This window comes from Schistocerca gregaria, chromosome 8 (genome assembly GCF_023897955.1).
Source record: "Schistocerca gregaria isolate iqSchGreg1 chromosome 8, iqSchGreg1.2, whole genome shotgun sequence".
NCBI classification, from domain to species: Eukaryota; Metazoa; Arthropoda; class Insecta; order Orthoptera; family Acrididae; genus Schistocerca; species Schistocerca gregaria.
The window spans coordinates 454,549,040-454,571,951 of NC_064927.1; the positions used below are offsets into that span (position 1 = coordinate 454,549,040).

Sequence of the window (22,912 nt, forward strand, 5' to 3'; positions counted from 1 at the left end):
TCCCTCCCTCCCTCCCTCCCTCCCTCCCTCCCTCCCTCCCTCCCTCCCTCCCTCCCTCCCTCCCTCCCTCCCTCCCTCCCTCCCTCCCTCCCTCCCTCCCTCCCTCCCTCCCTCCCTCCCTCCCTCCCTCCCTCCCTCCCTCCCTCCCTCCCTCCCTCCCTCCCTCCCTCCCTCCCTCCCTCCCTCCCTCCCTCCCTCCCTCCCTCCCTCCCTCCCTCCCTCCCTCCCTCCCTCCCTCCCTCCCTCCCTCCCTCCCTCCCTCCCTCCCTCCCTCCCTCCCTCCCTCCCTCCCTCCCTCCCTCCCTCCCTCCCTCCCTCCCTCCCTCCCTCCCTCCCTCCCTCCCTCCCTCCCTCCCTCCCTCCCTCCCTCCCTCCCTCCCTCCCTCCCTCCCTCCCTCCCTCCCTCCCTCCCTCCCTCCCTCCCTCCCTCACTCACTCACTCACTCACTCACTCACTCACTCACTCACTCACTCACTCACTCACTCACTCACTCACTCACTCACTCACTCACTCACTCACTCACTCACTCACTCACTCACTCACTCACTCACTCACTCACTCACTCACTCACTCACTCACTCACTCACTCACTCACTCACTCACTCACTCACTCACTCACTCACTCACTCACTCACTCACTCACTCACTCACTCACTTGTTAACAATGTCAGCTTATTCCCAAGAATTAGCAGATTTCAATCAGTTGATATCAGATCTGCATTTGGATCGTACTTCCTTGACTCCTGTGCAGAAAGGTGTGCAGTTACTGCTGCTACCATTTTCAGTACACTACCACAAGAATGCAAAAATCTTAGCAATAACAAATGCACTTTCAAATTGAAACTGAAGAGTTACCTCATGGGTCACTCCTATTCTGCCGAGGAGTTCCTTGAAAAATTAAGCTGATTCCTGTGTTGTATTGTTGATTGCACTTACATAAACTTATGGCTTGCCTTTTTTTGGGTTCATAAACATTTTATTTTATCTGTTATTACTCATATGTTGTAATTTCATGTACTGTCACGTGCAATGACTTTGGAGATTTGCTCCTCAGTTTGGTCCTACGGAACTAGATGTGTAAAATAAAAATAAAAAGTATTGCTTTATGTGGCAAGTGGATTGGAAAATTAGAAAATGCCCCTTGAGAAGGCTCTGAATTACAACTTTGTTTATGGCCTTTTGCACCAGAGAGTGTTATTCAAGTAGTGTGAAGTAATTGAAAACATGAAGACAGTTAATAAATTTCAAGATAACCCAGGAATTTTCAGTTTCTTGGAGCTTCAGTGCTATAAGGGGGCAAGATTCTACACAAAAGCACAGAGAAACTGAGTACTTCACAACTTTGTTTTTCTTCAGCCCATTCTGAATGTAGCGTTGGTGGTGTAATTTCATCTTCCAGAGCTACACCATCAATGCTACATTCAGAATGGGCTGAAGAAAAACAAAGTTGTGCACCATCAATTCAGCTTTATTTTGCTAGATAAATTGGTTCAACGGTATAGTTAATCTGGTGTTTATAAATGATTGGAGCGAACTTTGCTTTTCACCCATCATCTGAGGTTTCAGAGAAACCTTTGAAGCAATGTTTTTGCGGAGAGTCCCTTCTGAGTTCAAAGTTCACTCTTTCGAGGATAAAGGTAAGATATTTAGTGTGTGATGCTTTAGCTCCATATTTTAAAAAGCAGATAGTGGATGATATTGGAGGAGCATGTTTCTCCCTTATGTTTTGACAAAACTGTGGATACATCTTCAAAGAGAGAGTTTCAACTATAGTTAAATGCTTGTCTGATTGTAAACAAATGATTATGACATCTATAGACGTTCTTCATTGGTAAAACCAAGTTAAATGGAGCCTTGGATAGTGCCTAACTTTCTCATTCAGACCTATTGATGACAGATTGTGATGGACGTGGTGATAAATATTAATGAAATGTCGTCAGATTAAATTAGACGCTGCTGATGGAATTAAATTAGCAAATGGGATCCTAAAAGTGTAGATGAGTTTTGTGATTTGAGCAGCAAAATAACTGATGATGGCAGAAGCAGAGGGGATATAAAATGTATACTGACAGTAGCAAGAAAGGCATTGCTGTAAAAGAGGAATTTGTTAACATCTAATATAAATGTAAATGGTGGGAAGTCTTTTGTGAAGGTATTTACCAGGAGTGTAGCCTTGTATGGATGTGAAACATGGATGACAAGCAGTTTGAAGTGGAAAAGGATAGAAGATTTTGAAATAATAGAAGATTTTGAAATATAGTGCTGTAGAAGAATTCTGAGGATTAGACAGGTACATAGAATAACAGAGGAGGTGGTACTGAATCAGACTGGGTAAAAAAGAAATGTATGTTACAACTGGAATAAGAGATGGGATTAGTTGATTGGACACATCTTGATGCATCAAGGAATGACTAGTTTGCTAATGGTAGGAAGTGTGTGTTGGGGGAGAGGGAATAGCAGAATGAGACAGAGTGATGAATACAGTAATCAAGTTGAAATGGATGTAGGATGGCAGTGTCTTTTTTAATTAAAAATCCAAAAATAAGCTTCTAATTTTTAGTAGTTTCCTGTGCTTTAACTGTTTTTTAAATCTGACTTTACTTTTAAGTACAGAAAATATTGAGCAGTGATTTTGAAAATAATTATTGTAAAATGTCTTTTTATTTAAATTTAAGTTTACTAATACATTTTACTTTTATTTTTTCAGAACAAAAAGGATACAGAACTTTGGTTAGGAGTGACAGCATTAGGATTAAACATATATGAAAAAGAGAACAAGCTTACACCAAAAACAACTTTTACGTGGTCTGAGATTAGGCACATAAGCTTTGATGATAAGAAATTTATTATAAAACCAGTAGAAAAATCCTCACCAAACTTTGTGTTTTTCTCACAGAAAGTACGAATGAACAAATTGGTAAGTTCACATCCGCCAATTTTAAATATAGAACTCAAATTTAAATCTGAGATAAATTTGTGATTAAAAAATCATCTGACTAGAAAATTTTAAGCTAGAATAATCAATAGATTGAACTATTGTGCTCCACTTTTATGGAAGACTGATAGTGCAGAGAGTTACAAGCATCTTTTTAACTCTCTAAGCAGTGGTGCACTGTTAGAATGTGCTTCCATACAGATAATGGTATTACAGGGATATTTTGAAATATTGGTATTCCACTGTTCATGTCTGTTTATTTGTTCCACCCAGAATTCATGTGAAGCTGTTGCTGGACATTGAGGAAAAGTAGATGTCTGCCACTTTCACTATTGAATAGTTTTACCTTTTCTTTCACCAACCTTCTAACTGCAGCCTGCCTCAGATTTCTGTACTATGTCACTCTCTTCATCATAAAGTAAAACTTACATTCATTGTCCTCAGTTATTTGTTGTTTATATTCCTGCTCTGTCTTACTGTAGAATTTTTGCTTCTATGGCTCCCTGTGGTATCTTTGCAGTTCTTTCTTATTGTCTTGACACATGTCCTATCATCCTTACCCTTCTTCTGTTTAGTATTTTCCACATATTTCTTTCCTTGCAGATTCTGCAGAGCACCCTGTTTTCTATTCTTGTCAGTCCACTGTATATTCAGCAGCCTCTTGTAACACCATATCTAAAATACTTCATCTTCTTCCCCTCAGCTATTTACACTGTTCAAATACTTTGTACAGTTTTAATATATTAAGGAAACTTGTCTCTTGATTAAGAGGACTGTAGTTGTTTATATCTATTCTGGTCAACCTTGTATCTGTTTCTGTTGCTGTAATGATTCTGTGCATCCAGCTTCTTATGGCAGTTGAGTGGACAAAGCACATTTTGTCTACCAAAATGCATTTGAGTCAGTACCACTCCTGTGCTTATTATCGAAAGTCCAGTCACTTGGGGTATCAAGTGAAATTTGGAACTGCAGTTAGGATTTCTTAGTAAGAAGGCTGTACTACGCTACCTTCTAACTTCGGGTGTGCCCCAGGCAAATGTTTTAGGGCCATCACTGTTGTTGTTGTAGATTAATGAGCTTGTGGACAACATTAATAGCAACCACATGACTTTTTGCAGTCTTGATTATCATTAATGAAGTACTCACTGAGAAAAGCTGCATAAACGTTCAGTTGGACATTGATAAGATTTTTAAGTGTTGCAGAGATTGACAACGTGCTTGAAATGTTCACCTCATAAAAAATGTAGTATCCTGTGACTACGATATCAATGAGTCACAGTTGAAATTGATCAGCTCATACAAATACCTGGATGTACTGTAGCAGATTTCGTTTCATTGCTAGAAATTTTTTTTTTTTTTTGTCATCAATCTTTTGACTGATATGATGCAGCCCCCCCCCCCCCCCCCACCTGTGATTCCGTATCCTGTGCCAACCTCTTCACCCTAAAATAGCACTTGGACCCAGTGATCTCCACCCTGGACATTCCACTGTTTAATTTTGTTCTCAATTATTTGTTGAATATGCTCCATTGCTCTATCTTCACAATATATTCCATTCTGTCTTCACAGCTCCCTTGAATACTATGGAAGTTATACCTTGATGTCTTAACACATGTCCTGTCATCCTGTCCTTTCTTCTTGGTAATGTTTTCCATATGTTCCTCTCCTCACTGATTTGGGAGAGCATCACCTCATTTCTTACCTTTCCTGTCCACATAATAGCGCCACATCTCAAATGCTTCAATTATCTTCTTTTCTTGTTTACGCATAGTCCATGATTCACTTTCATTCAACACTCTGTTCCAAACATACATTCTCAAAAATTTCATGTGCAGATTAAGGTCGAGGGAAATGCAGTCTGCCTGCTAAGAAAATTGTGTGTGTGACCCATCCTAGAATATTGCTGAAGTTTGAAAAACATATACCAAATAGGACCAATAGGGGTATTGGGTGGGTACAAAGAAAGGCAGCACCAATGGTCACACATTTGTTTGACCCTTGGGAGAGCATTGCAGGGATACTGACAAAACTGAACTGTCATACACTTGAAGAAAGATGCAACTATTTGAGAAACCCTATTTACAAAGTGATTAGCACACTGGACTCGCATTCAGAAGGACGACGGTTCAATCCCGCGTCTGGCCATCCTAATTTAGGTTTTCCGTGATTTCCCTAAATCACTCCAGGCAAATACCGGGATGGTTTGAAAGGGCACGGCCAACTTCCTTCCTGGTCCTTCCCTAAATGAATGAGACTGATGACCTCGCTGTTTGGTCTCTTCCCCCAAACAACCCAAACCAACCCTGTTTACAATGTTTCAAGAACCAGCTTTAAGCATGAATCTAGCAATAACACTTATGGAATACTCAGTTAGTACTTGGAGGAACATAGGCAGATTAAAAACCATGTATTTCAGTTATATATAAATAAGGAAATGTAACCCCTTTGTCAGAAAAGTTCCAGGACAGGCTTTAAAAAAAAAAAAAAAAAAAAAATAGAAAATTGCGCTTACCTAGTGTGATGCTAGCTCCTATTGAAGAGTCCTCTTGGCTATCAATAAGCAGTTGACAATGTTTGTAGAGGTTTTGGAACAAACAGGGAAATTTTCAACCACAGTGCCCGTGAGCTCATTTGTCAAAGCCCATTAGATGTGTGTGATATACTTTGTAGGATGGGTGGGTGGCAGAACACCTCTTTAGGAAGGGTGAGAAGGGTTGTGGGTAAGGTGTTCCAGGTATGATGATAGGTAATCGAAGCAGTCTCCATTGCTAAGAGTATGGCTCAGTTGTTCCAGTCTAGAATGATGTTGGGTGATACTGGGGGTGCTCTTTACTGCTGGCTCTTGGGGGTATCAGAAGGATAAGGAGTGTTTGAGGATATATTGTGAGAAATCTATCTGTGGACTACGTGTGGCAGATAGTGCCTGTTTGTGAAGGCCTTAGTGAGACTTCCAGTGTACTGGGTAAGGAAACTCCAGTCACTGCACATGTGCTATCCAGGAATAGTGAGACAAAACCGCAGTGATTTTTTTGGTCTGGAAGGAATGTGAGCTGTCAAAATGCAGGTACCTTTGATGGTCTGTTGGCTCATTAATGACAAAAGTATTGATAGAACCATCAGAGAGGTAGAGGTCATTGTTTAGGAAGATGGCACATTGGGCTGAGGAGGACCAGTGAATCAAATGAGATAAACATGTAGATTTTCTGTAGATAGTCTGAAAACAGATTTGCATAGGAAAATGCCATGTGAGTGCCTGTGGCCAAACCAGGTTTGCTTGTAGATTTCGCTTCGAAAGAGAAGTAGTTATGTGTGAAGATGTGGTTAGATATCTAAGGAATGAAGTTGTGGTTTGGAGTCTGAAGACATTGGGAGGGGGAAAGGGGAATGTTGGTATGTAGGGAGGTCGCATCAGTAATAACAAGTAGGAATTCGGGTGGCAATAGGATGAGTATGGTTTAGAGCCATTGGAGGAAGTGGTTCGCATTTTTAATATGGGAAAGCTAGGCTACATTCAGTTGGTAGGTGGTGTCACTTGACAAAAGCATTGGAAACAGTTCACTGGTGCACCCAGAATAATTGGGTTTATAGATTCTGAGAAGAGTGTAGAATGTGGGCATGAGGTTGATGGAAGGATTATTACCCCAATAACACCCCCCCCCCCCCCCCCCAAAAAAAAAAAAAAAAAAAAAAAAAAAAAACCTTACTTACGTACATACATATTTGTGATGGAGAAGGATTCGAATAAGAGATTCTGGAATGGGACTAAAGATTTAAAAAGGAATTATAGGTTATGCTGGCTTGTAGGTGGAGGAGACAGACAGATGGCAGATGCCTCCTGTCAGTTAATTGCTATGATTCATTACGATAGTGATGGAATCTTTGCCCCTGGTGAGGATGATTAGATCAAGGCCTCCTTTGAGCTTTTGAACAGATGTTTTTCTTTTTGTTGCGAAGGTTGTGTTCTTTGAGAGAGGCTTGGGAAGGTTTGTGATAAGTGCAGGTAAGGAGTAACCAGGCATAGGTTAGGTGGAAGAGTGAGAAGGTCACATTTGGATGGTAGTACAAAATAGGAGAAGCAAGGTTCAGCATTACAATTCATGTGTCTTAGGTTGAAGGTATTGGTAACAAAAAAAGTGTTTCAGTTATAGCAATTGGGAGAAGAAGATTAGGTCTTGGATGAGTCCATCGTGGTCAAACTTTGTGATGGGCTGAAGGTGAGACCTCTGAATAGAGATGGTACTTCTGTAGTATTGATTGTTCTGGTGAATAGATTGAGAACTGTCTTTTAGTTTTGTTTAGGTTTTGGGATTTGTAGGATGTTAGGACACAGTTTTGATATGTTGCAGATGATCTTCCAGGTGTTGGGGTGCAAGGTTTTCAATTTGGGAGATACGGTGTTAGTAGTTGGTGATACGCATTATCAGGAGGCAGAGGAGGTTCAGGGATGCCTGCATCATGGTGATTTGTTTTTGTAACATCAGGTTAGTGAGGGATAGGACATGGCAGAATGTAAATATTTGAAGGCCATTGTGAAATGAGAGGTGGCTTCCAGAAAGTGGAGTGTTATGGTTAGATTGTTAGAGGTATTCGATGGTTTGACAGCACATGTTCTCTGTGTGCTTCCCAATATCCTTAAACCCAGCAGTCCTGTATATTCATGGAGCGGCTTCTCTTTTCTCTAAACGTTTCTTTAGTTTTCCCTATAGGCAACATATATCTTTCCCATAGTCACTCATTGTTCTACAGCTTTGCATGTCTCCTCTAACCATGATTGTTTTGCCATTTTGCACTTAATGTCGGTTTCAATTTTTATACATCTGTATTCCCTTCTGCCTGCTTCATTTGTTGCATTTTTGTATTATCTCTTTTCTGTGGTTGAATTCAGTATATTGTTTGTTATCCAAACATTTCTATTGTGCTTTGTGCTTTGTGTTTTGTGTTTTTGTCTGTTTGATCCTCTGCTGCCTTCACTATTTCATCTCTTGAAGCTATTCACTCATCATCTATTCTATTCCTTTCCCCTGTTTCACCCAGTCATTACCTAATACTCCCTTCTAACTACTTATTCTTTCTATTCATTCAAGCTCGTTGTTGTTATGGTCTTCAGTTCTAAGACTGGTTTGATGCAGCTCTCCATGCTACTCTATCCTGTGCAAGCTCCTTCATCTCCCAGTACCTACTGCAGCCTACATCCTTCTGAATCTGCTTAGTGTATTCATCTCTTGGTCTCCCTCTATGATTTTTACCCTCCATGCTGCCCTCCAGTACTGAATTGGTGATCCCTTGATGCCTCAGAACATGTCCTACCAACCGATCCCTTCTTCTAGTCAAGTTGGGTCACAAATTCACCCATCTTGTTAATTTATTGTCTTTCTGAAATTTATTCAGTTTTAATTTGCAGCTGGTAATTAGTAAATTAAGTTCAGAGCCTAGATATGCCCCTGGAAATGTTTTGCAGTTTAAAACTGGTTTTGCACTATCTTCTTACCATTATATAATCTATCTGAAAACTTCAGGCATCCCCAGGTCTCTATTACATATACAACTTCTTTCATGAGCTTTGATGCAAAGCTTAAATTGTGCTCTGTGGTACTATAGTATCTTTTCATCCACCCACTACAGTTTATATAATGTAAAAATGTCATTTTCTCATTATTTCTTGCAATTTGTCTGTGTCACAGTGTGTTTTAAGTTTAGTTTGTTTCATGATCAGCTAATATTGTAAATATTACTCCACAGATAAAAAACAGAAATAATTGTTTATGATGAACCAAAATATCAAAAGTTTCTGTAGTATGTTGAGCTGCAAGTTTCCATGTGATATGCTCTTGTTTGATGAAATATTAATATTTTTCTAGATCCTATTAATGTGCTGATTCTTATTGCCCTACATACTTTCCTCTCAAAGAGTGAAAAATTATTGATAGTGCTCAACAGAATTTAATTTTTTATCCGTAGTTTAGACGAGGTGGCAGAGTACATTGGCCACTGCATCAGTATGATTTCATTGCATACATCTGTTTAGCTTATACTTTGTCTAATGTCTTCTGACAGTAGCAGATGATCCTTCATTCATAAATGTCTGTTAATGTTCTTTTAACAATGTAGGAGAAGACAGATTGTTAGAATACTGAGGAAATGCAACCAGTCTACAAAAGAGATTACTCACCAATCAACCACACAACCAGTTCTAGAATATTGCTCAATTGTAGAGGACCCGTACCAGATAGGACTAACAGGGGATATTGAATGAATGCAGAATAGGTCAGCACGAATGGTCACAGGTTTATTTAATCTGTGGGACACATCATAAATATACTGAAGCAACTGAAGCGGAAGACTCTTGAAGACCGACATAAACCATCACAAGAAAGTCTATTAACAAAGTTTAAAGAACTGGCTTTAAATGATTACTCTAGCAATATACTACAACCCCCTATGTGTTACTCACATAGGAGTCATGAGGATAAGATTAGAATAATTGTTGCATGCCTAGAGGCATTCAAACAATATTCTTCCCACACTCTATACGTGAATGGAACAGGGAGAACCCTAATAACTTGTACACTGGAACATACCTTCTGCCATGCATCTCACAATGATTTGCAGAGTATAGATGTAGATTTAGGAGACAACACATTAAGTTGTATACAGGCACAATTAAAAGGCATTTTCTAATTGTGCCTTTTTGCAACTTAACGTGTCTTCTTTATGGTAAGTTGCAATCTGTCCTTTCCTGCATTGCTGATATTCCTGCCTGGAGTTTCCATTGTTTTATTAATGTTCTTTTGTAATCTCATGTGTCATGCCATGTTTAACATATTTAAAATGCTCCCTGCACCTGAATTTGGGAATTCTGTATCATATACTTCTTTTCATTATTTTAAATGTTTCTTGTCCTTTTCATGTACCTTTACGTGAAATTCAAGGATAAATTTCTGATTGATGATTAATTGTATATCATCCTCATTTCCCACTGTAATGGACACTCCAGTTAATGTGACACATCAAATAAAAAAATGAAAGACCTGTGACAAATGGGAAAGTTGTTACACAATCTGGTCTCACTCACTCAAAGGTCAAATTCCACTGTCTTAAAGTGCAATGGTCATTTCACTTCTGGATAACATCACTCATATTTTACATGTCATAAACTGTTCTCAAGATAGCTATCATCTTTACCTTTGCTTATCATTTTTGCATATAAATGCTAGGAAAATGAAAGAGATTGTATTCATCCAATGTTATTTAATTGTCTTAGAGATATATTTGCAAGCAATTCTGTGTAAAGTTAGAATAATAACCCAGAGGAGAAGGTAACTCATCTATCTTTTTAGGTAGTATATGGTGTTTTGATCAGATTTAATACCTTTCCATAGGGAAATTCCATTAATTGTATTTTACATTTGTGAGGTATGTATGAGATGTTGACATATTTCTTTTGATAGATTTTAGATCTGTGTATTGGGAACCATGATCTATTTATGAGACGTAGGAAGCCCGATACTATGGAAGTACAGCAAATGAAGGCCCAAGCTAAGGAAGAAAAGCTGAGGTAAGCATTTTTTGTGATAATATTTGAGTTTTCAGACAGTGAATTTTTAGTAATAGATATTTAGGTACCCTAATTTAAATTCAGATTATTCTTTGGGTAACCTTAGAACTATGATAACCCCCTTTTGTAGGAAAATATTGGTGTAATACTATATGGAGACTTCAGTACCATTTTTATGGCGCCATCTGTGTAGGAGGAAGCAGAACACTTCTTTGCTAATTTTTTTACTTCCAGCTGTGAAATCCCCCAACAGTAATGAAGGGATGCAACTGAACATTGATGTTCATTGTGTTTGTTTATTTCTCACAAGTGGCTAGTTTTTCAGTTATGAAACCACAGCCACTGATTTTCAAGACTGTGGCTTACAAAGACAGAAGTAAGATGACGGGAGACAACTATTCATCATTGTATTCCCTGGTACTAACAGCAGGTGGCTCCCTCTTGTCCTGGGGTCTGAGTGGCCTGTTCTTCCTTTTTAACTTTCTCCTGCTATCTACAAGGAATGAACTAATAGTTTGAAATACTAAGATAGTGTTATATCTTTTTTGTGTGTCTATTGGCACTCGAAGATGTTAAAGTGGGAAAGACACCAGGGCCTGTCGGAATTCATCCCGAATCCCTCCTAAACTGTGATAATTGTACCAAAAAATGGCTAGTGGAGTTCTTTGCCAATATCATGATGAGTATGAGAATCCCATATGAAATAAAAAAAGCCCAACATCATCGCTGTCCTTGAACCAGTCAAGCCAAGTAGTGAACCAAAAAGCTATTGTTTGACAACTCTTCTTAGCTCAATATACAAGCTTTTTGAAAGAGTCATCTACAAAGAATATCGGCTATAGTAATTGAAAAAATTTCAAGTGAACAAGCCAATTTTTGTCCAAAAAGAACCTGTACAGACCAGATTGTCATTCACAACCTTAAAAAACACAGGCTTTCAAAAGAATTTTAAAGCTTCAACTGCATTTATAGATCTGTCAGTAGACTATTATACAGTGTGGAGACATGATATATGTACAAACTCATTCAAGTCATCGCATGCAGAAAAGCAGTCCAACTTATTAATAGCATTCTTGGCAGCAGGTCATTTTGGATCATGCTGGGCAATAGGATAAGCTCTTCAAAGACACTAAATGATGTACTACCTCTGTATCTGTCCTCATCTAACTGGTGTTTAATCTGCTGATAGATCACTTAATTTGACATGCTAATAACTGAGTGCTGGCAGCGGTACATTGAAATATTGGAGAAATGGGAGTCATCTTAACATCTGATGTGGAGGCTGAAAGCAGACTGCACCAAGGCAGACATGGCATGCTTTCATTTGTGCAACAGAGCAACAAATGGACAGTTTCAGTTCTATTTTGGTGATAGACTGCTTCACCACAATCAGCGTCCAAAATACCTAGGAATTACGCTGGATCAGACACTGTCCTACAAGAATCATCTGAAAAACACCACAGCACAGATATGATGTAGGCACAATGCCATACATAAGCTGTGGGGAGCAGCCTGGGGCTCCACTGCTGAAACTCTGCACACTTCAGCATTCAGACCGGTCTACTTTACTGCAGAATATGATTGAGCCGTATTCCACCCCCTAGCCTTCAAGAAAAACAGCTCTTGTCTGTGAGTTTGAACACATGCGAGGTAACCCGCAACTCCCTGTCCCTCGAGACATGGCTATCCTAGAAAGAAACTACCTTCAGTCAAGAAAACCAGCCATGTAACTGCTCATCTCTCTCTTCACCTTAACTGACTCGTAAGAACAAGACAGGACAGAGGCTTGCACTCCAGATTGCCAGAACTTGTACTGCAGATTTACAGAAAACACTCGAGTCATGGCTCCCTCTCCCTCTATCCCATTGTCGTCCACCATCACGCGCGTGCACCCCCCAACCACCACCCCACGCGCGCATGCGCGCACACACACACACACACACACACACACACACACACACACTGTGTGTGTCTGTGTGTGTGTGTGTGTGTGTGTGTGTGTGTGTGTGTGTGTGTGTGTGGAGGACAGTGGGAGAGAGAGAGAGAGAGAGAGAGAGAGAGAGAGAGAACAATTAATTTTGACAAAATAATTCAATTGAATAGACAAAAAGATCTGCTTACCAAGTGGCAGTAGAGCACAGACGTAAAAGGAGGTCAAAATTAGGCAAGCTTTCGGAGCCAGTGGCTCCTTCTTCAGGCAGAAGGGTTGAAGGGTAAGGAAGAAGGGCAAAGCAAAAGGATTGGAGAGATGTAGGGAAAAGGGTATATTTTAGGGTAGTCACCCAGAACTGCGGGTCATGAGAGACTTATCGGGTGGGATGAAAAGGAAAGACTGATAGTTGGGGACTGCACTGGATGAGATTTGAAAACCAGAGAGCTTAAAGGTGGAAGACAGGGTAATATGCAAGACAGAGATTGCTGCTTAAACATCTTGCATGAGTTAATAAGAGTGAAAAGCTAAGTGCATTGTAGTATGTAAGAGAGGTGGGAAGGGGCATTGAAAAATAGACAGGTAAGAAAATTGAAGATGTAGAAATCTAAAACGGAGTGGAGATAGTAGTTGCTGTGAAGAGATGCTGAGACAGAAAAAATGAATATAAATTAAGGCCAGGTGGATTGCGAGAATAGAGTATATGTTGCAGCACTAGTTCCCAACTGCTAATTGTGAGAAACTGTTATCTGGGGGAAGAATCCAGATGGCGTATGCGGTGAAATAGGCACCAAGGTCACGATTGTCATGTTGTAGAGCACGCTCTGAAACAGGATATTTTGTGTTGCAAGTATACACCCTCTGCTATACCCATTCATCCGAACTGTTAATTTGGCGGTAGTCATACCAATGTAAAAGGCTGAATAATGTTTACATAACAACAGGTATACGAGCTGTCATTTCACAGGTGGCTCTCCCTTTGATAGCATTTGTATATTTCGCCAGTTACAGGTCTGATATATGTGGTGGTAGGGTGATGCATAGGGCAAGTCTTGCAGTGGGGTTAGTCACAGGGGTAGGGGCCATAGTGTAGGGTGATGGGTGCAGGGTCTGACAGGGTCTGTAGGATCTGACAAGAATATTGTGGATATTGGGAGGGTGACAAAAAGCTATTCTAGGAATGGTGGGCAAAATCTCATACAGAATGAATCTTGTTTTAGGGCTTTAAGAAGTCATGGCCTTTTTTTAAGTATCTGATTAGTACATTCCAGACCAGGATAATACTGAATGACCAGCAGTGTGCTCAGAAGTTGTTTTTTGGAGGGATCAGCAGTACCAGGATTGGACGCGATGGCCTGAGAAATCTGATTTTGAACTAGGCTGGTGGGGTAATTAAGTACAGTGAAGGCTGAGGTGAAAATGGTGGTGTATTGCTTTAGAGTCTGCATCCAAACTGTTGTGTCATCTCATTGTCTCTTGCAGGCTTGTACCAAGGGAAGCAAGTAGAGGATGTTGATTGGTGGCCGGTATCCTCATTTCTATAACACAAACTGCACACATATATTAACTGGATTCTTTATTCATAAAAATAGAAAATTACTTAATTCTACATTGGCGCTGTGGTACAAGCTCTTCTCTTCTAGTCCACTTTAGCCTCACTGATGGTGAAGTACAAAGTACACTATTTACACGATTTTGATCACTATGGGCTGCCTGATCCTGAGCTAGAGGCAGACTCAATGACTCCCTGGTTGCGACAGACTGGCCCTCTGGTCCGCGGAAGTGATCTAAATACTGGCGGCCAAGAGGGCATTGGTGGCACGTTGCCTGCATGTCTATTTTTGGTTTCTGTCGATCTTCTCACAACCTCTTTGTGCCACATGGGGTGCTGGTGCCAGCTTATGCCAGCACATCCCCCCCCCCCACGCACACACACACACACAAAAGTGCTGCACCGTTGTCATGTAGTGAGACTGTGAATAACAATGGAGAGGAGGCAGTCACTGGACGTAGAGATGAGCCAGGAGCCATAGGTGTGGAGGATGGCACACTCCTAACTGTACCCTTCCATCTGGCTTGTGAGGCAACAGGAACATACTCTGGAAAACTGCTGCCAGGGCTCACGTCCAGGCCTGAGGGCGTGTGCTGGGTTGATGAAAGCGACGGTGATGGCAATGGCAGTGGCGATGGCGGGTCCAGGTCCATGGCATTGGCGAACAGGGATAGTAAGGGCAATCGTGCATCATCGACCCGCTCCTCCTGGTGTGCCCTGGTGGCACCAGCAGGAAGCTGCAAAGGCCATGCGGTCCTGTGAAGCTGTGAATCTGGGGAGAGAAAATCTTCCGAATCACAGGGCAAATGAAATGCTTGAATTTGGTTCTGGTGGCGGCACTTCAAACCATTGGGACCTGCAATTAAATACACAGAAGAGCCAATGCTTTCCTGGATCATGCCTCTTTCCCAGCGCCCACAGTTTCCATAAACCCAACAAAAATGAGATAGCTTGGCACAAAGTGATACTTGTGGACCATTGGTGGTGCCGAATGCTGCAGTGGGTGTAACAAGTGTAGCAGTATCCGATGGCATCGGCCTTGCAGAAGTTCTTCCGGCGATGGCCCATCTCGTGGGCGGGAGCAATAGGAGGAAAGAAAGAGTTGCAGTGCCTGTTCCCTTGTGTGGGTGGTGCAAAGCTTGGTGAACTGTTGCTTGAAAATGTGTGCGAAACATTCTGCTTTGTCGTTGGCCTGCGGGGAAATGAAGCACTTGTTAGATGATGAATGCCATTGCATTCACAAAACTCTTTAAAATTATGTGTCGTGGACTGCAGTCTGTTGTCCAACACAAGTACCTCGGGCAAACCTTTGATGGAAAATATGGAGGACAACCCTTGAATGATGCTATGTGACATGGTAGAATTTATAGACACCGCAAATGGAAACTTGCTAAAAGAGTCTACCACTATGAGCCAAAGAGTGTTCCAAAATGGCCCTGCAAAGTCAATGTTCACTCGTTGACTTGGTAATTGAGTCTCGGTCCAAGTTGGAACGTCTGTGACACAGCAGATTGGTTTTCTGCGCATGCATGACACTGTGTTATCTGTTCAATGTGGTCATCCATGCCCTGTCAAGTACAATGTCGTCGTGCTAACTGTTTAGTGCGAATAATCCCCCGATGTCCTTAATGGAGCAATTGCAACACATCCATTTGCAACACTTTGCGAATAAGCACACACGATTGTCCACTGCCATTTTGAACTAGAATCACACCTTGTTGTACCGAAAGTTTATGCCGACGAGCAAAGTATCAGCGCACAGCTGAGTTCTGGATGCCGTTCAATGAATGAGGCCAAGATGTGTGAATGTATTGCAAGAAAATCTTGAGATCTGGGTCTGCATCCTATTGTGCAAGGGAAAAGATTCCAGCAATTCAGAAACCTGCACATCAATTTGGCAACAAGAGGTGACAGATGCATCAAAATCAGAGTCTGGAGCAATCAGAAGGCGAGATAGAGCATCTGCAGTGCCTTGCTTTGCCACAGGTCTGTACACAGTTTCATACCAATACTGTGAAAGCAACAAAGCCCAGTGTTGCAATTTTTGAGCAGTGTATGCAGGAACTGGCTTTAACGGATGAAACAAGGACTGTGATGGCTTGTGATCTGTCACTAAATAGAACTTGTGACCATACAAATAGTGATGGAATTATGCGACACTACACAGTAATGAGAGATTCTTTTTCAATTTGAGAATAATTGCATTGAGTTTGAGTGAGCAATTTTGAGGCAAAAGCAATAAGCCTGTCTTGTGCACCAATTCTGTGCGAAAGCATAGTGCAGATTCTGTATTAAATAACTGTCACAAGCAAAGGATTTTTGTGTTTCTGAAGTGCATCTTGACAGTCTATAGTCCACACAAAAAGCACATTTTTGTGACCCAAGCGATGCAATGTAGCCGCGATCTGAGCGGCATTCGGTATGAACCAAATGTAGTATGTTATGTTGCCTAGTACTGACTGCAGTTCAGACACATTGCAAAGGAACAAGCAGGTCACGGATTGCAAGCAAATGAGATTGGAGGGGGTGCACACCGTGACTGTTTATCACATGACCTAAATATTGTAGTTCTGTTTGAAAAAAGTAACACTTTTCAAGACAATACTTGAGTCTTGCTTCTGACAGGACTCGAAAAAGAGTACGCAAATTGCCAATGTGTTCCTCTGGTGTATGACCTGAGATGACAATATCATAAAGGTAGTTTGAACAAAATGGCACTTTAGCAGTCAGCTATTCCAAGTAACTTTGAAAAATGGTGGAAGCGGAAGCACTCCCAAAAGGCAAACACAAATACTTGAACATTCCTAAGTGTGTATTGGCAATAAACACTTTCTGTGACTCTTAATCCAGTAGAATTTACAAGTGACATTACGCAAATCTATCTTAGAAAAGTAACATCCTGCACCAAACCTGTTCATAAGTTCTTGTGGGCAAGGTAAAAGATAAGTGTCAACTACTGTCTGTAGACTTGAAGTCAACATAAATGCAAATGTGACCAGAAGGCTTAGGCAACAAAACGAGAGGACTTGCCCATTGACTAGCTTAAATGGGAGGAATCAAACCATTACCTTGCAGTTCTTTCAATTCTGTGGCTATTTTGTCTCTTAAAGTAATTGGAACAGAGCGGGACCATAAAAACTTAGGCTGTGCATTGTCTTTCGATGTAACTTGTGCTACAAAGTTATTTGCTTTTCCCATTCCTTCTGAAAATGGTTCAGGGAATTCTATAAGCAAGCTAGCGACACTGTCTTTTGGATCAAAAGCCGATATGGAAAGTATGTTGTCTTGGATGCTAAGGCCAAACAAATCAAAGGCATCTAAACTCAAAATGTACTCACTGTCTCTGTATTTCAACACAGTAAAATTCACTGTTCTAGTGTGATATTTGTAAGTGGCAGGCAAACATCCCTGTCCAAGCACTGGAATTTCGTGTCCGTTGTAAGCAGTGAGGTGCTTGTTAGATTTAGAAAGGCATGGTGAGCCTAACTGTTCATTTGTGGCACAATTTAGCAAAGTTACTGAGGCACGTGTGTCTAACTAAAAGTTCACACGATGGCCAGCAGCTCATAAGAAGACAAATAGTTTGTTAGAATGTTGTTGCACAGCACTAGGCAGAGGAGGCGGCACAACCTTAATCATACTTTTGTCAGAACCTGTTGTTTGTTTAGAAAACACAATGTTCAGTGCATGTGCATGAGCCTGTTTTTTATGGGAGTGGGCAAAATCGGCATTTTTGTGTTGCTGAAAACAAACTGTTTGGACGTGGCCTTGTTTTCAACATGTGTAACATGTTGCATTATGTGATGGGCAATCCTGTATCTCATGGTGAGCAAAACATCTAGGGGAAGATTTCACTAAATTCACAGGTCTGTTTACCTGTCTACATGTCTGTCCGCGCAGCTATGTACACGCTCGTTGTTGTGGCTGCTTGGGGCGGTCGCGAGCAAGGAGGTGAAATGACCTGACAAATTGGGGCCTGGTCAAACTTATCAGCCGCTATGACACCTGAATCCTGTTGCTCTAAGACTTGCTTGGGTGCGACAGACTGTGCAGCAGACTTGCCATCCAGTCTGCGGCAGCGATCTAAATACTGGCAGCCGCGAGGGTGTTTGAAGTGTATTGCCTGCGAGTCTGTTTTAGGCCTCTGTTGATCTTCTGGCAGTCTCTTTGCCACATGGTGTGCTGGCGCCAGCTTACACCAGCACACGAACAAATACATTTTCTTCAAATGCCAAGGCTCTGTGGGAGGGAAAGTTTGAAATGGAAAGGATGGTAACTGTCCAAATGTAAGTACTTTTGTTTGTTGGTAGGTTTAAAGTGTGTAGCTTGCATTTGGTGAGGATGAGATCAGCATCAAGGAAAGCGGCACAGGATGTGGAATAGGACCTTGTGAAATTTATTGGGAGAAGGTATTCAGAGATTCTAGGTATTTTAATGGATCAGTCTCACTCACCAAAGATGTCATCAGTATATCTTAACCAGACAGGGGCTGAAGACATATGGATTCGAGGGAAGCCCCCTCCAAGTGACCCATGAAAAAGTTAGCATAGGAAGGAGCCATCCTGGTTCCCATGGCCGTACCCCTGATCTGTTTGTATGTCTGCCCCTCAAATGTGAAGTAGTTGTTGGTAAGTATAAATTTGATTAAGGTGAATAAGAAGGATGTCATAGGTTTCGGATCAGGCAGGCACTGACTGAGGAAATGTTCAGCAGCAGATGACCATGTACGTGGGTGATGTTGGTATAGAGGGAGGTTGCAGCAGTGGTGACAAGCGAGGTGTGTGGTGGGAATGGGGCGGGCACAGATTTCAGATGATCTAGGAAATGGTTAGTATCTTTGATATAAGCTGCAGGTGCTCATCAACTATGGCAGATATATGTTCAGGGGGTGCTTTGAAGCCAACCACTAAAGGATGGCAGGACGATTGGGTTTGTGGATCTTAGGAAGAAGGTAAAAGATAGGCGTGTGTGGTTTGGGTGGGTTAGAAAGTTCTATGGATTGAGATGTTAGTCTTTGGGAGGGGCCTGAGGTTTCAAGGAGAAACTGCAGGTCAGTTTGAATCAAGGGGATGAGATCTTGATGGCAGATGCTGTATTATTTAGAGGTGTCAGACAGCTCACGTAGTCCGTTACTAACATACTTCTGTTGGTCAAGTGCCATAGTGGTAGGCTGACAGGATAATGATGGAGCCACCTTTGAAATGACATCTCATATACCAGTTGTTAGTAAACACTGCTCAGACTTTTATATCGGCATAACTACCATCAATTATCAGTTAGGATGAATGGTCATAGGAAGAGGGTGTATACTGGCAACACACAATATCCTGTCGCAGAGAATGCTCTACAACATGTCAGTCGTGACCTCCGTGCCTGCACCATCTGGTTTCTTTCCCCAGACACCAGTTTCTCAGAATACACAGTTGGGAACTAGCACAACAACATATCCTTGGTTCTCGCCACCCACCTAGCCTTGTTTTAACTTAATTTCTTCTATCTCACCATCCCTTCTCAGTGACTGCTCCTTTCTTCATTCCGTTTTAGTTTTCTACATCTTACATTGTGTTACATGTCTATTTTTCACCACCCCTCATCTCGCCTCTGTTATGTACAGTGTGCTTAGCTTTTCACTCTTATTAAGTCATGTATGTTGTTTAAACAGTAATCTTTGTCTTGCATATTGCCCTGTCTTCCACCTTCAAGCTCTCAGGTTTTCAAATCTTGTCTGGTGCAGTCCCTAACAATCATTCTTTCCTTCTCATCTCGTCTGGTAAGTCTACCCTGACCCATGGTTCTGAGTGATTTTCCTGAGATCTGCCCCTTTCTTAGACCTCTCCAGTCCTTTTCCTTCAATTTCCTGAATCTAAGCCGCACCTGAAATTTGAGACTCTAAATTAAATGGGAGAGAAAAGTTTTAGGCCATACCTCCAATTCGAATCAAAGTTGGTCCATTGTAATATGAGACACAATTTAGGTCGAATGAATGACGATACAGCTACAGTAGTTTGGTTCAAGTCTTAAGCTTAGCAGGTAAGCTTTACCAGGTAGCCATTGCTATGCGTCAGGCGCTCCGTCAGTATTTATACGGGTACCCTTCAACCATTCTGCCCGAAGAAGGAGCCACTGGTTCCAGAAGTTTGCTTAATTATATAACCTTTTATGTGTGTGTTCTGCCACCTCTTGGTGAGTAGATCTTTTATCTGTATACACACACACACACACACACACACACACACACACACACACACACACACACACACACACCTCCTCTCTCCTTCCCATCCTTTCCCCACATACATACATATTTGCATATGTAGCTTTCCATTTCTTTCTCTCATATTTCATTATAATCTAACTTACATCTGTTCCTTGTCAGCAGGCAATATTTAATTTTAGTGGCCTTCTGGACGTTTAATCTACTTTAATCTTAGCTATAACTTGATTGTTATTTCATATTAATTTCCTATACATGTGTCACTCACTATTCAGAGTTTGGAATATCACAGGTTCCCCTTCGGCACCTGAACATCTACCCGTCATGTTTGATAGTAAAATCTTATTAGACTTCCAGGATTGTCAAGCGGTAAAATTTCAACAAGCTTGTGACATGAGTTCCTTGACCATTGCCAGGTGGAAACAGACTGCTGCTTTCGTTAAAGGCCTGGTCCTTGTATAACCATTCCTTTGACAAGAAGGTACCGTATTTACTCAAATCTAAGCCGCACCTAAAAAATGAGACTCGAAATCAAGGGAAAAAATTTTCCTGAATCTAAGCCGCACCTGAAATTTGAGACTCGAAATTCAAGGGGAGAGAAAAGTTTTAGGCCATACCTCCAATTCGAATCAAAGTTGGTCCATTGTAATATGAGACACAATTTAGGTCGAATGAATGACGATACAGCTACAGTAGTTTGGTTCAAGTCTTAAGCTTAGCAGGTAAGCTTTACCAGGTAGCCATTGCTATGCGTCAGGCGCTCCGTCAGTATTTATACGGGTACCCTTCCTTTTTCACGCTCTTCGTCTGGCTTGAATTGATTGCTTAGTTTTCTTTGATCTGATAAGTGCCATTCTCTTTGCTCTAGGTGTTTACGTCACTAAGCTGAAAATGCATTACTGTACTGTGTCATGCATTGTTTGTCGCATTCTGATAATGAATGTTTGCGGCCTGTCACCGAGAGAGAGAGGAATCGTCTCATTAGCGAAACAATGGCAAGAGACTGCTATTTGTTGCTACTTCCATTGCTGCTTTCTTTGATAATGATCAACAAGAACTAAATAATAGACTGCGAATGATAGAAGATGTTCTGAACGAGAGTTTAGCGAAAAATTTTGTCCGTTTGAAAATCTTTGCAGATACCTCATAAGTACATTACATTCTGCACATAAATGAGTCATCTTAGATTTAAAAATCTAGTCAATTGCCGTGCTTCATTTCTGACTGTACCACTAAGAATAATATGAATATAAACATGACATGATATGTATATTCTTCCGCGTTTGCTGTTGTCTCACTCTAGTTCATAGTTTATTAGGCAGACAGGATTTAAATCAGCAAACACGAAGTAATACATAGCAAAATGTTTATATTCATATTATTCTTATGGTGTAGAAAATACTGCATGTGATTCACAATTCATAAAAGTTCCTATTAGCAACCATCTCTTCTCACAGGTAGGAAAAAATTCAGAACGTAGAGTTGGCCATATTGACAAACATACCTAACAGTCTTGCCAGTCGGATTTTTCGTAGTACATTGAAATGCTGCTACATTTGAAGGTGAACAATACGGAATTTGTATTTACTTTGTTGGATAATGTATGAAAATGCAGTGGTCGAAACTCGGGCCGGAGAAAAAAAGTTCGTCTTCAACCTTTCTTTTAAAAATTTATTTACTGGCACAGAGGTTTTGGCGCCAGTATTGATCTTTGTGCCTGTAAAGCATGTCTGTGTGGCGCTACGACGGCAGAACTTAGTTGTGGCGGCACCTACCAACATTTTTCAGAATTTCTGTTTACTTTGCACTCGATTCTAAGCCTCAGGCAGTTTTTTGGATTACAAAAACCGGAAAAAAAAGTGCGGCTTAGATTCGAGGAAATACAGTAGTCAGTTACCACTTGGCAAGCTTTTGGTAATTGAACAACTTGTTGCAGCTGAAAACATGAAAAAAAATTATTATTCCATTTATAGAACCAGGTTTTTTTTCAGTTGTGTGTGTGTGTGTGTGTGTGTGTGTGTGTGTGTGTGTGTGTGTGTGTGAGAGAGAGAGTGAGAGAGAGGGGGGGGGGGGGGGAGAGAGGAGGGGGGATGGGTCCATGGGCGTGCATATGCCTCATTCAGAGTTGATTAGGAGAACTCATTTCTCGTCCAAAATATTATTTTTTTGCTTTCGTTTAGAATAGATTTTCAGTCTTGTAGTTAATATTTACCATTATTTGTCATTTGCCCCTAATTTAAATAAGAAATTTTATCAACAGGCGACAGATTGAACGAAACAAACTTGCCCGAGAGAAGCAGTTGAGGGAGGCAGCAGAGAGGGAACGCGCTGCCATGGAACAAAGGCTGGTGCAGTACCAAGAGGAGATACGGCTTGCCAATGAGGCTCTTGTGAGTGTCGCATAATGTCTTTCAAGCTACATCCTATGGAGTGAGTGCAATTATACTACTTGAACAAAATCACTGATTTTTTTTTTAAAAAAAAAAACTGAATTCCTTAGTAGTAGCATGAATTGGATAGATTGCTGCACATCACATGGATGACATATTGAGCAGCAGCCATGCACATTTAAAAGTGGATTCTTGGAAAATATCAGCTTTCAGACAAAGTCTTTCATCATATGGGAGACAAACTCACATACACTCATACAAGGAAAACTCATTCACACAGGTCCGCTGTCATCTTTCGAGCATTGTGGTGCTACTGCACCCAGAGACATCAGTGG

The 22,912-nt window shown here is 41.1% G+C and overlaps 1 protein-coding gene across 1 annotated transcript in view; it reads left to right on the forward strand.

The window, feature by feature from the left end:
• Positions 1-22,912, forward strand: part of LOC126284167 (merlin) — a 163,067-nt gene that overhangs the window by 54,595 nt on the left and 85,560 nt on the right. The window contains exons 5-7 of the mRNA XM_049982899.1: positions 2,709-2,918; positions 10,385-10,491; positions 22,448-22,577. Of these exons, the coding sequence (XP_049838856.1) occupies positions 2,709-2,918; positions 10,385-10,491; positions 22,448-22,577 (447 nt within the window). The remainder of the gene's footprint in view (positions 1-2,708; positions 2,919-10,384; positions 10,492-22,447; positions 22,578-22,912) is intronic.